Source organism: Cyrtonyx montezumae, unplaced genomic scaffold, assembly GCF_038088225.1.
Source record: "Cyrtonyx montezumae isolate F1298 unplaced genomic scaffold, pur_monq_1.0 scaffold_43, whole genome shotgun sequence".
In the NCBI taxonomy this organism is placed as follows: Eukaryota; Metazoa; Chordata; class Aves; order Galliformes; family Odontophoridae; genus Cyrtonyx; species Cyrtonyx montezumae.
Window position 1 is genome coordinate 58,926 of NW_027072049.1, and position 10,694 is coordinate 69,619.

At 58.7% G+C, this 10,694-nt stretch overlaps 1 protein-coding gene across 1 annotated transcript; it reads left to right on the forward strand.

The window, feature by feature from the left end:
- The first annotated feature begins 321 nt into the window (after positions 1-321).
- On the forward strand, positions 322-10,172 carry LOC136055466 (alpha-2-macroglobulin-like protein 1). The gene is made up of 35 exons (XM_065747221.1): positions 322-479; positions 799-988; positions 1,130-1,289; positions 1,391-1,443; positions 2,216-2,236; positions 2,323-2,476; positions 2,595-2,679; positions 2,755-2,878; positions 2,959-3,073; positions 3,248-3,357; positions 3,446-3,601; positions 3,720-3,944; positions 4,216-4,273; positions 4,349-4,494; positions 4,676-4,825; positions 4,975-5,172; positions 5,323-5,584; positions 5,947-6,109; positions 6,224-6,449; positions 6,523-6,649; positions 6,844-6,965; positions 7,165-7,216; positions 7,398-7,472; positions 7,568-7,744; positions 7,869-7,950; positions 8,043-8,199; positions 8,283-8,357; positions 8,502-8,661; positions 8,772-8,986; positions 9,072-9,284; positions 9,357-9,481; positions 9,564-9,654; positions 9,744-9,812; positions 9,906-10,008; positions 10,114-10,172. The coding sequence occupies exons 1-35, from the start codon at positions 412-414 to the stop codon at positions 10,164-10,166; spliced, it is 4,560 nt and encodes a 1,519-aa protein (XP_065603293.1). The 5' UTR covers positions 322-411; the 3' UTR covers positions 10,167-10,172.
- Positions 10,173-10,694: the final 522 nt, after the last annotated feature.

A 10,694-nucleotide genomic window follows, 5' to 3' on the forward strand; every position in this document is an offset into this window, starting at 1 on the left:
GGCAGCCCAAGAGGTATTGTTTGGGAAAACTGGAAGGATCTGGAAAAAAAAAAAAAGCCCTTCTGAGAAATTGCCATCGGCTCATACAGTGTACTGCATGCTTTCACTCGGGGAGCTTGGCCCTGCTCCCTCCCACCACCACTTCCCAGCAAAGCAGCGTAGGACGTTCCCGACCCCTGGTCCTGAGCCTCTCCAGCCCACAGGAACATTCAAATTGCAAAAACCCATCACGGCCTTGAACCCAGGATGGCAAACACTGCCTCGGTTATATCTGCGCATCCGCGCCCGCTGCTCATCCCAAACCTTGTTTGCTCCACTGGGAGGAGTGGAGCTCTCATTTCAGAGCCTGCAACAAAACGAACACAGGTCTACAGCCACGGAAGGATTCATCCATCCCTGACGTTCGTCAGCATGAGGCCGCCAGCAGCCCTGACCTGGCTGCTCCTTCTCCACCTCACGACTGGAGCTTCTGGAGCACTGTAAGCCCTTTTCTTGTCCACCTGTCTGTCTGGATCCGTTGGGAGGGCATTTAGTCTTGGCCCCCTGGATGGTCAGGGTGGGAAGGCTTGGGGCAGAGCCCATGAGCATCAGGGACACGGCACATGGATGTTTCTGGGGCTGGTGGCTCTGGTTTATTGCTGGCGTCGCCCCATGGGGATTGTCCCAGGATGAGCTCCTGGCTGCCACATGGGGACATGGGGACATGAGGGCAATATTGGCAGCAGGTTGACGGTCAGACCAGATGATCTTAGAGATCTTTTCAAGCCTTAATGATTCTGTAATTCTTCTCCTTTCCAGGCATTACGTGGTGACGTCCCCAGCTGTGCTCTACCACCCGTACTCAACAACACTGTGGGTCCATCTCAGCAATGTCCAGCAGCCCACCCAGGTGACCATCGAGCTGCAGAGAGCAGACGGGGCTGGGAACATCACCCTGCTGGAGAGGATGGTTGAGGAACCTCAGCTGCTTATGAACGTCACCTTCCCTGTGAGCGTCACCCCAGGATGCCCTGTGCACCCCATTGCCTCCAACCCCACTGAGCTGGGCTGATTTCCCCAGCTTCTGGGAGAGGAAAACAGGCAACATATCCGTGCACCTTGACGGCCTTTTGGCATTTCCCCCTGCTAGGTTCCAGCCCCCTCCAAGGGGAAGGAGGAAATTGCACATCTCTACTTTGCAATCAGGGGAGAATCCATGAATACCTCCAAGAAGAGTGTGCTGCTGAAGGTCCTGAAGCCTGGGGTCTTCATACAGACAGACAAAGCTGTCTACAAGCCCGGGCAGCAAGGTGAGGGCTGGGATGGGATCCAGCCCCGCTGCGGGGCGCGGAGTGGGCTGCCATCCCTTCGGTGATGAACCCACCTCTCACTCCTGCATTGTCCTTTCCAGTGAAATTTCGGATCGTCTCTTTGGATAAAGACTTAGTTGCCAGTGATAAGAAGGTGAGAGAAGGGTTGGGGAGTGGGGGAGGTGAGCTTGGCACTACTGTCCTTCTGTCTGTGGCAGAGGTGTGGGGCTCAGCCAGTGGGAATCCTGTCCCAGCTGACTGAGCTGCTGAGCACCCTGAGCTAGGAATGTGTTGTGTCATTGACGAAGGCAAGGAGGGAGGAAGCAGGATCGATGGCTCATGCAACATGGCAACGTTCCCAATTTCATTGAGAGATGTAGGAGCAGTGAGTAGGAAGCAGGGAAAGTGCTATTGATATCGATAGGATCACAGGACACCAGAATTACAGGTCAGTCCAGTCAGGTGCTCCTGAGCAATCAATCATGTCATTGGAAGGGCAAAAGGTTCCCAGATGATATATCGAAGGCAAAGGCACTGGGAGATGCCACCTCCCCATGCCGTGCTGGCAGTGCTCAGCCCACCTCTAACCATCCACAGAATCACACTCAACCCCAAAACAGACCATAATTTCACAGCCTGACAAAAGTAGAGCCAGAACCATGAAGGTTGGAAAAGACCTCTAAGATCTCCCAGCCTGCCCCCACCATAGCCACCCATCGTGTCCCTCAGTGCCACATCTCCACGTTTCTTGAACGCCTCCAGGGACATGGAATCCATTTATTCCTTAGCAGTTCCAGTGCTCTTTTGGAGAAGACATTTTTCCTAGTACTGAACCTAAATCTCTCTCACCGGTGGCTTCAGAGGTGTCCCCACCCTGCTGAGACCCTCTGAATACCCCCTCTAACCATCTCCTATTTTCTTTCCAGCTGCCCCTCGTCTTCCTGAAGGTCAGTGTGGGAGAGCTCTGGGGTGGGCTCGGGAAGGGGGCTCAGCTGGGAGAGGAGAAACCTAAACCACGTATCCCCACGCACAGGACCCCAGAGGAAACCGCATTGCGCAGTGGCGAGATGTGAGCCCGCGGCAGGGCATCGTGGAGCTGTCCCTCCCGCTGGCTGCAGAGCCAGCGCTGGGCACATACACCATCCACGTGGAGGGGAGGACTCGCTCCTTCAGTGTGGAGGAATACGGTGTGTGGGAATGGGAAGTGCATGGCGGGTGGGAGCCCCATCCCGGCGTGTCCCCGCGGTCACCCGTTGTCCTCGTGCTGGGAGTGACAGCCCCGTTCTCGCCCCCCTTCTCCACCAGTGCTGCCCAAATTTGAGGTGACCATCGATCTTCCCCCCACCGTGTGGGAGAAGGAAGAGAAGATCCAGATGAAGATCTGCGGACGGTGAGCTCGAGTCGCGGTAACGTGGAGGGGATGGATGGAGGACCCTTCACACTCTCACCACCCTCTGCCCCATAGATACACCTATGGGAAGCCCGTCCAGGGGAAGGTCCATGCTAGCTTGTGCCAGCCCCGGAGTTTCAGCTGGTACTCACGTGATGTTGAGGAAAGCAAGGATATCTGCACAGAAATTGATGGGCAGGTGAGCAAAGCTGAGAGCACTGGTGAGACTGGGACAGCCCATCCCAGTGCTGGTGAGTGTGATCGACTCCCTCCCTCCAGACCGAGAAGAACGGCTGCTTTTCAACAGAGGTCTTGATGTCTTCCTTCAACCTGACCAACTACAGGCTGAGGAAGGAATTCCAAGTGAAGGCGTCGCTGGTGGAAGAGGGGACAGGTAAGGGTGCTGCTTTTGCATTCCCCCAAATGCACTCAGCGTGGAGGTATCGGGGTCTCCAGGTAAGCCCACGAGCACTGCTGTGATTTAGAGGTACAGATGTGCAGGAATCAGGCTCAGGCTAACCTGTGCCCTGGGTCCCCAAGACACGCTCATCTCCCTGCTCCTCCACAGGGATGGAGATGAACAACACCAAGACCTGCAGAATTTTGCACAAAATCTTCACGGTCACCTTTGAAAACACGGATAACGTCTACAAGCGTGGGCTGCCCTACACTGGGATGGTAATGGGGGCTCCTTGGCAGCCCCACTCCCCAAGCCTCCCCCCGTGGCTTCAGGCCAACGCATGCCTCTCACCTTTCCTCTCTGCAGATGAAGCTGAGTAGAGCAGATGGCTCTGCCGTGGAGGGGCAGCAGCTGGTGCTCCTCGTTAACAATGAGAAAAGACACAGCTTCCTGGCGGACAAATCCGGGAGAGCATCCTTTCAGCTGGACACCTCTGGTTGGACTGGGACGGTCAGACTGACTGTAAGAAACTTGGGTCGCCCTCTGGGGCTTCTCACACGGCTTTCTCCCTTTTTACGAAGCTGGGAGCCTTCTCCAAGCCAAGCCAACAGTGTGTGTCTGTTCCACCCTCATCACTCAGGGCGAAGTCAACACGTCTCGCAGCCAGAGCGACGCCTCATCGCTCACCTTCAATGCAGCTTATTTGAACCTCAGACCCTTCTTTTCAAAGAGCCAGAGCTTCCTGCACATCCACAGGCCGGAGCACAAGGTGTCCTGCAGCCAGCCTGACCACCTCCAGGTGGATTATATCCTCAACGAGAAGGTCCTGGGGAGCAAGCTGCAGAGCCTGGACGTGGTCTTCCTGGTGAGTCTTCCCCTGGGGAGGAAGGGCAGGAAGTGGAAGGGCACGGATTCCTTATCTGCACACACGTGCAGGGCCGTTTCCCTGAGGGCCAGGCTATGGCTGTTCTCCCTTGGCTAGACTAATGGACCGACGTATGTCCACTTGCAAATGGGAGTCTTTGTTGGGGCTGGAGACTGGACAACCTCAAAACAACCCCAGCGCTCTAGCCCTTGGATCCATCTTCCATCAAGGTATGGCTCTGAGGTGGCCGTTTCCATCTCTTCTTTTGCAGGTCATGGCCAAGGGGACCATCATTAACATAGTCAAGAAGGAGCTGCCTTTGGGTGCAGGTGGGTCCCGCAGATGGATGAGCTGTGTAGGGCTTTGCTGCCCGTGCCTGGACCTGATTTCCCTCTTTGTCTCAGGGTTGAGAGGCTCGTTCTCCCTGGAGCTGCCTGCCAGCCCCGAGCTGGCACCCACCGCCACGGTGCTGTGCTACACAGTGCTCCCCGATGGCGAGATGCTGGCCAGCAGCACCAAGCTCGAAGCGCTCAAGTGCCTCCCCAACAAGGCGAGTTGTGAAATCACTCTGCAATCCCAATGCCTCACCCTGCTCCGCACATGTCACAACATCACAGTCTCTCCAACCCACGCCCTGATCCCCCAAACCTTCAGCTTGACTTCATCCATGCCATGCTGCTCCGGTAGACCTCCACATCCACGGTTCCTTGTCCTTCCCGTGTCCTCCCCAGGTGAAAATGGCCTTTTCCAAGGAGCGGGCGCTGCCTGGCTCAGCGCTGAGGTTGGAGCTGGAGGCAGCCCCAGGCTCCCTGTGTGCCATCCGCGCTGTGGATCGCAGTGTGCTGCTCCTGAAGCCCGAGGCTGAGCTCAGCGTGGCACAGGTATGCGGTCCCACAGTGACTTTTTCCCCTTTAGCAGCACCGTGGACCGGGCAGGATGGAAGAGGAGGTGACATGGAGTAGATTGTTCAGCCCCTCGTAGGGTGCGATGGTGGCATGGCTTCGTGCCTAATGCGTGTCTTTATTCCCAGATCTACAGTGTGCTCCCCAGTTTTGATTATCCTGCAAGCATTCGAGACCCACTGCCCTGTACACCGCCCTGGTTCTACCCCCGCCTCCAAGTCAGCAGAATTACCGTGGAAGAGCCCGAAGGTGCTCGCCGGTCCAGGAGATATATTTTACCACCTCACTGGGATGATCACCACATGAACCCCTACGCGTTATTTCAGGTAAAGCCTTGAGCCTCATCACCAAGAGCCAGCTGTGGTTTGTGCAGGGTGCCTGGAAAGCTCAGCAATGCCCCGTGACCGCTCACTGCTCGGGTGGGAATAATCACCCCACTGGTTTTGGAGATGGCCAACCTCTTTTCTTGTCCACAGAAAGCAGCGCTGAAGCTTTTCACCAATGTCCAGACGAGAGATTCTTGCAAAGATGATTTTTACTGGCCAACGATGCAGGTTACGACGGGTCTTGCAGGTCAGCATCCTGCCAGCATGCCCCATCCCTGGAGGCACTCAAAGCCGGGCTGGATGGGGCTCTGGGCAGCCCGATCTGGTGGGGGACACTCAGCCCATGGCATGGGTTGGGGCTGGTGGGGCTTTGAGGTCCCCTCCAACCCAACAATCCGGATTCTATGGTTCTGTGATCTTTAAGGTCCCTTCCAACCCAACCACGCCACGATCCCACACTCCTATGATCTTTAAGGTCCCTTCCAACCCAACCATGCTGTCATTCCACAGTTGTGCAATCGTTAAGGTCCTTTCCAACCTAAGCCATTCAGTGATTCTACGATCTTCAGGGAACACTTGGTACAGGAGGGGCTGGGCTTGCCCACCCCCCTCTTGGTGGGATGGGGAAGGCTGCCTGATGGAGCTTCCGTGCTGGCTCAGTTCCTGGTTGAGGGGATTTGGGCTTTGTGTCTGCTTTCCGCAGTCATCCAGCCCTGGTCTAGGCAGCAGAAACACATGGAAAGCTCACTTCTGCTCTGCTGTTTCTAGGATCAGCCAGGAACACCGCCAGAATTGAAGACTCCATGGAATCCCGCGTTATCGGGATGAAAATCCCCATGTTAGCTAGCATCCCAGATGCTCCCAGCAAGGAGGAAGAGCCGCCAGCTCCCCGGACTCATTTCCCAGAGACGTGGCTTTGGGACCTGGTGCCCGTGGGGTGAGTGGGGATGGGGAGAGCCCCCAGGTTGGCTCCTTCTCCTGGATGGAGAGAACCAGCCCGGATACCACCAGTGGGTGACCCTTGGTGGTCTCTGGATGCGCTGTCCTGCAGGGAGGAGGGCTCTGCAGAGATGGAGATGACGGTGCCCGATGCCATCACGGAATGGAAAGCTGATATGTTCTGCACAGCACCCGTGGGCTTGGGGCTGGCCCCTGCTGCCTCTCTCACAGTTTTCAAGCCCTTCTTTGTGGAGCTGGCACTGCCCTATGCTGTGGTCCGTGGTGAAGCCTTCTCACTGGTCGCCACCGTCTTCAATTACCTGCGGCAGTGCCTGCGGGTGAGCGCAGTGGGCAGGGACAGGGGGCTGGGGGGCTGTGCCCTGCTAGGTGGGCTAATGTCGGGGTCTGCAGGTCCAGGTGACGCTGGCGGACTCGGCAGAGCTGGAGGTGTCAGAGGTTGCAGGTGTGAAGTACAGCGGCTGTGTCTGTGCGGATGAAGCCAAGACGTTCCGGTGGGATGTGAAAGCCACCCATCTGGGTACGGGCACGTGGATACCCTGCTCTGCCACTTGGAGGCCCCCTGATACAGCGGGGTGGAGAGGGAGGCTGTCAGCAAACATCCCTTCCCCATCACCTCCCATCTTAACCCAACCCAACTAGCCCCATTCAAAGCCCATGGGTCTGCAGCGTGCGCTGGGGGGCTCTATGGTGATGGTCCCATTGGCATTGCAGGAGAGGTGAACATCACTGTCAGCACCGAGGCCATAAGTTCTGAGGAGCTCTGTGGCAATGAGGAGCCCGTGGTGCCAGCCCAGGGGCGCGTGGACACCGTGATCAAGCCATTACTGGTGCAGGTCAGACAGATTATGAGGGAGGAAAGAGGGTAGGGGGTGTGGGAAGATCCCATCACATCGACATGGGAGTGGGACAGCACCAAGTGTCATTGCAGAGACGGCCCTGGGGGGCAGCCCAGCTGGGGGGGCTGGCTGCGGTGACCCTGGGGGACATGGGGACACAGAGGACACAGGACTGACTAAATGTTGCTTCCTACAGCCTGGTGGCATCCTGGTGGAGAAGGCACACAGCTCCCTGCTCTGCCAGGAAGGTAGGAGCATCTGGTAGCACTGGGGGGGCATGGGGCTGCTGGCCATGAAGCTGGAGGAGCCATGGACATGCATCTCCTGGCCCAAATCCGTGGAGCCCATAGAGGGACGGATCAGCAAGGGGTGGGTGAGGGTGCTGTGGGTCCACTGCCACCCCATTGCCATCGCCCTCCATCCCCACAGACTCTGAAGAAGTGCCCCTGGAGCTTCCTGCCAACATCCTGAAGGGCTCCCAGCGAGCTCACGTCACCGTGATGGGTAAGGGATGGAAACGAGGATCTCACCTGGAGGTGGGATGCTCCAGAACGGATGGGGTGTGGGGTGCACACTGACGCCGCCGCCACCTGGCACAGGTGACATCATGGGCAACGCGCTGCAGAACGTGGACCGCCTCCTGGCCATGCCCTACGGCTGCGGGGAGCAGAACATGGTGCGCTTCGCCCCCAACATCTACATCCAGCAGTACCTGGAGAAGAGCGGGCAGCTCAACGCCGACATCCGCGCCAAGGCGCAGGGCTTCCTGCAGAGCGGTCAGCGTCCTCCTCCTTCCCTTCTTGCCCACCACACACACCCCTACACCCCTCCCCATTTTTGTACCTGCCTCCTTGGGTGGGCATCCTCTAGGCTCCCCCCAAAGACCGCATCTCCACGCAGGTTACCAACGAGAGCTGCTCTACAAACACAAGGACGGCTCCTACAGCGCTTTTGGGGAGAGCGATGACAGCGGCAACACCTGGTGAGGGTCCCGTCCCCATCGCCTCCTCCTGCCACCAAACGCACCCCATCCCTGTTTGTCCCCCATTCTCCCCTCCCTCTGATGCCCTGCAGGTTGACGGCCTTTGTCCTCAAGTCCTTCTGGCAAGCGAAAGCCTTCGTGGCCATCGAGGATCGGCACATCGTGGACGCACAGAAATGGCTGCAGAAGCAGCAGATGGAGTCAGGATGCTTCCGTAGCGTGGGGAACCTCTTCAATAACGCCCTGCAGGTGGGGAAGGGGTGGGAGGGGGTGACGTGGGGACACGTGACTGGAGGTGGCACGGACAAAGCTGTCTCGCTGTCCCTTTGTAGGGTGGTGTGTCGGATGAGATCTCACTGTCGGCTTACATCACGGCGGCGCTGCTGGAGGTTGGGGTGCCCCCAACGGTGAGGATAACCCCGTGGGGTTGGGGACACGGGACCAGCCCAGCACTGAGGTCTGGATGTGTCAGGCTGTGCTGCTCTGCTGTCCTCTGTGTGACGTCCACATCCCTGGCTCTTTCCTGACTGCTCGTGTTCCCTTTTCTACAGCAAGACCCAATGCTGAGCTCAGCCCTGCAGTGCTTGGAGGCATCGAGCACTGACAACCTCTACACGCAGGCACTGCTGGCATATGTTTTTGGGCTGGCAGAGCGCAAGGAGCTGCAGCAAGCCCAGCTGCAGAGCCTGCTGCAGCACAGCACCAGCACAGGTACCTCTGGGCTCACCCATCACACCTGGGACCCCCAAGCTGGGATCCTGGGGCTGCCCACCCGCTCTGAGCCGGGAACTGGGGACTGCCCTCCCACCCTTTCTTCCCAGGGGGGATGCTCTTCTGGAAGAGGAAGGACAAACCTCTGTCCACAAAGTCCCCCTGGGCTGAGGCCCCACCGGCAGAGGTGGAGATGACAGCCTACGTCCTCCTGGCATACCTGACCCAGCCCCAGGTGTCCCGTGCTGACATGGCCAAAGCCTCCCAGATCGTCCGCTGGCTCAGCAAGCAGCAAAACCCCTACGGAGGCTTTGCCTCCACCCAGGTACCACCACAGGGCATCCTGACATGGGGCTGGGTTGCCTCCAGCTGCAAGTCGGGGTGACTCCAGCTCGGTGCTTCTTGCCCAGGACACCGTGGTGGCCCTGCAAGCTTTGGCCAAGTATGCCACCCTGACCTACAGCAACAGCGGGGACTTAGAGGTGAAGGTGACAAGCCCCATGGGCTCCAAGGACTTCGTGCTGGGAGACAGCAACCGGCTGGTGCTGCAGCAGGCAGCCCTGGACGAGATGCCGGGGCTGTACGGGGTGCAAACCCACGGGCAGGGCTGTGCTCTGGTGCAGGTGGGTACAGCACGGGGTCCCCGTGGGCATGGGTCCCCTCCCAGGTGACCTTAACCCCCCGCTTCACTGCAGGTGACGCTGCGCTACAACATACCGCCGCCTCCCAGCGTGGGGACGTTCGACCTCAGCGTAGAGACGGAGCCCAAAACGTGCACGAGTGATGCCAGCACCCGCTTCCGCCTCCTCCTCCGGGCACGGTAGGGTTTGGGGTCACCCCAAGGGTTTAGGGGGGCCGAGGCAGCCCCCAGCCCCAACGTGAGGCTCTGCTTTTCCCTGCAGGTACACGGGAAAGCGTAATGCCACCAACATGGTTGTCATCGAGGCCAAGATGCTGTCAGGTTACATCCCAGACAAGAGCTCACTGGTAGAGGTGAGAGATCCCCACTGTCCCTCTGCACCCCGGGTCCCAGCATGGGGACAGCAGGACAGGTGCTGAGCCCTGTGCTCGTTGTTCCCCAGCTGAAAAGGCAGAAACTGGTCAAGAAGGTGGAGGTGCAGAGCGACCAGGTGACCATTTACCTGGACCAGGTGAGACGGGTGGCAATAGAAGTGCTGCGAGCATGGGATGACACTGGGGTGTGTTGGGAGGCGGCTGTGCCTCACCCTCGGGTCATCTCCCAGCTGACAAAAGAGGAAGAGACCTTCACCTTCGCAGCCACGCAGGATTTCCCGGTGAGGAACCTCCAGCCCGCCACTGTGACACTGTATGACTACTACGAGACAGGTGAGCTGCCCCTGGAGCCCCAACCCAGACCCCCGTTCACACTGACGAGCTTCAGCTCGCTAAGAGGAGCAGCTCATTGAGCCCATGTCCCTCCTCCCGCTGCAGGTGACCGTACGGATGCCGCCTACAACGCTCCTTGCAGCTCAGGTAGGGGCTGAGGGGTCACCCCCTCTTTGGGACCCCCGGCATGGGGGGGGGTGTCACAGGGACAGGAGCTGGCTGGGGTGGCGGCTCAGAGCTCCCCTCTCACAACACACCTCTGCTCCCTTTTCAAGAGGCTGACACACCGGCGAAGGAGAATTTCTAGAGGAGCCCCACGTGCGGCGGGTGGTCCTGTCTGCCCACCCTGATCCGCTCACACACGAGCCAGGACAGCCCAAGGCCTCTGCTCCCACCCACCCTACACAGGGGCAGCACCCCACAGCTCGGCAGTTTCTCCCCCCTGCGCAGCTCCTGCCCTGCCACCACCCTGCAGAGCCACAGCTGAAGGACACCCAGGACAAGGACAACTCCCTGCTCTGCCCCCCCTGCCCTGATTTTACGGGGACCCCTGGGAGCAGTGCACAGAGCCTCCGCCCCCCTCCTTCCATTAACAGTGCTGGTGCCTGAGGATAACCCCACAACAGATCTGAGCACTGATTCATGGAGAAGAGGGCCACAGTCCCTCCAGCCACTGCCCTGGGTCT

Bases quoted from the DNA above. Each gene is read 5' to 3' on its own strand.
- LOC136055466 (XM_065747221.1), top strand. From the start codon at position 412: ATGAGGCCGCCAGCAGCCCTGACCTGGCTGCTCCTTCTCCACCTCACG. The intron at 7,951-8,042 runs GTGAGGGTCCCG...GATGCCCTGCAG, and splicing joins GATGACAGCGGCAACACCTG to GTTGACGGCCTTTGTCCTCA. The intron at 8,662-8,771 runs GTACCTCTGGGC...CTTTCTTCCCAG, and splicing joins GCAGCACAGCACCAGCACAG to GGGGGATGCTCTTCTGGAAG.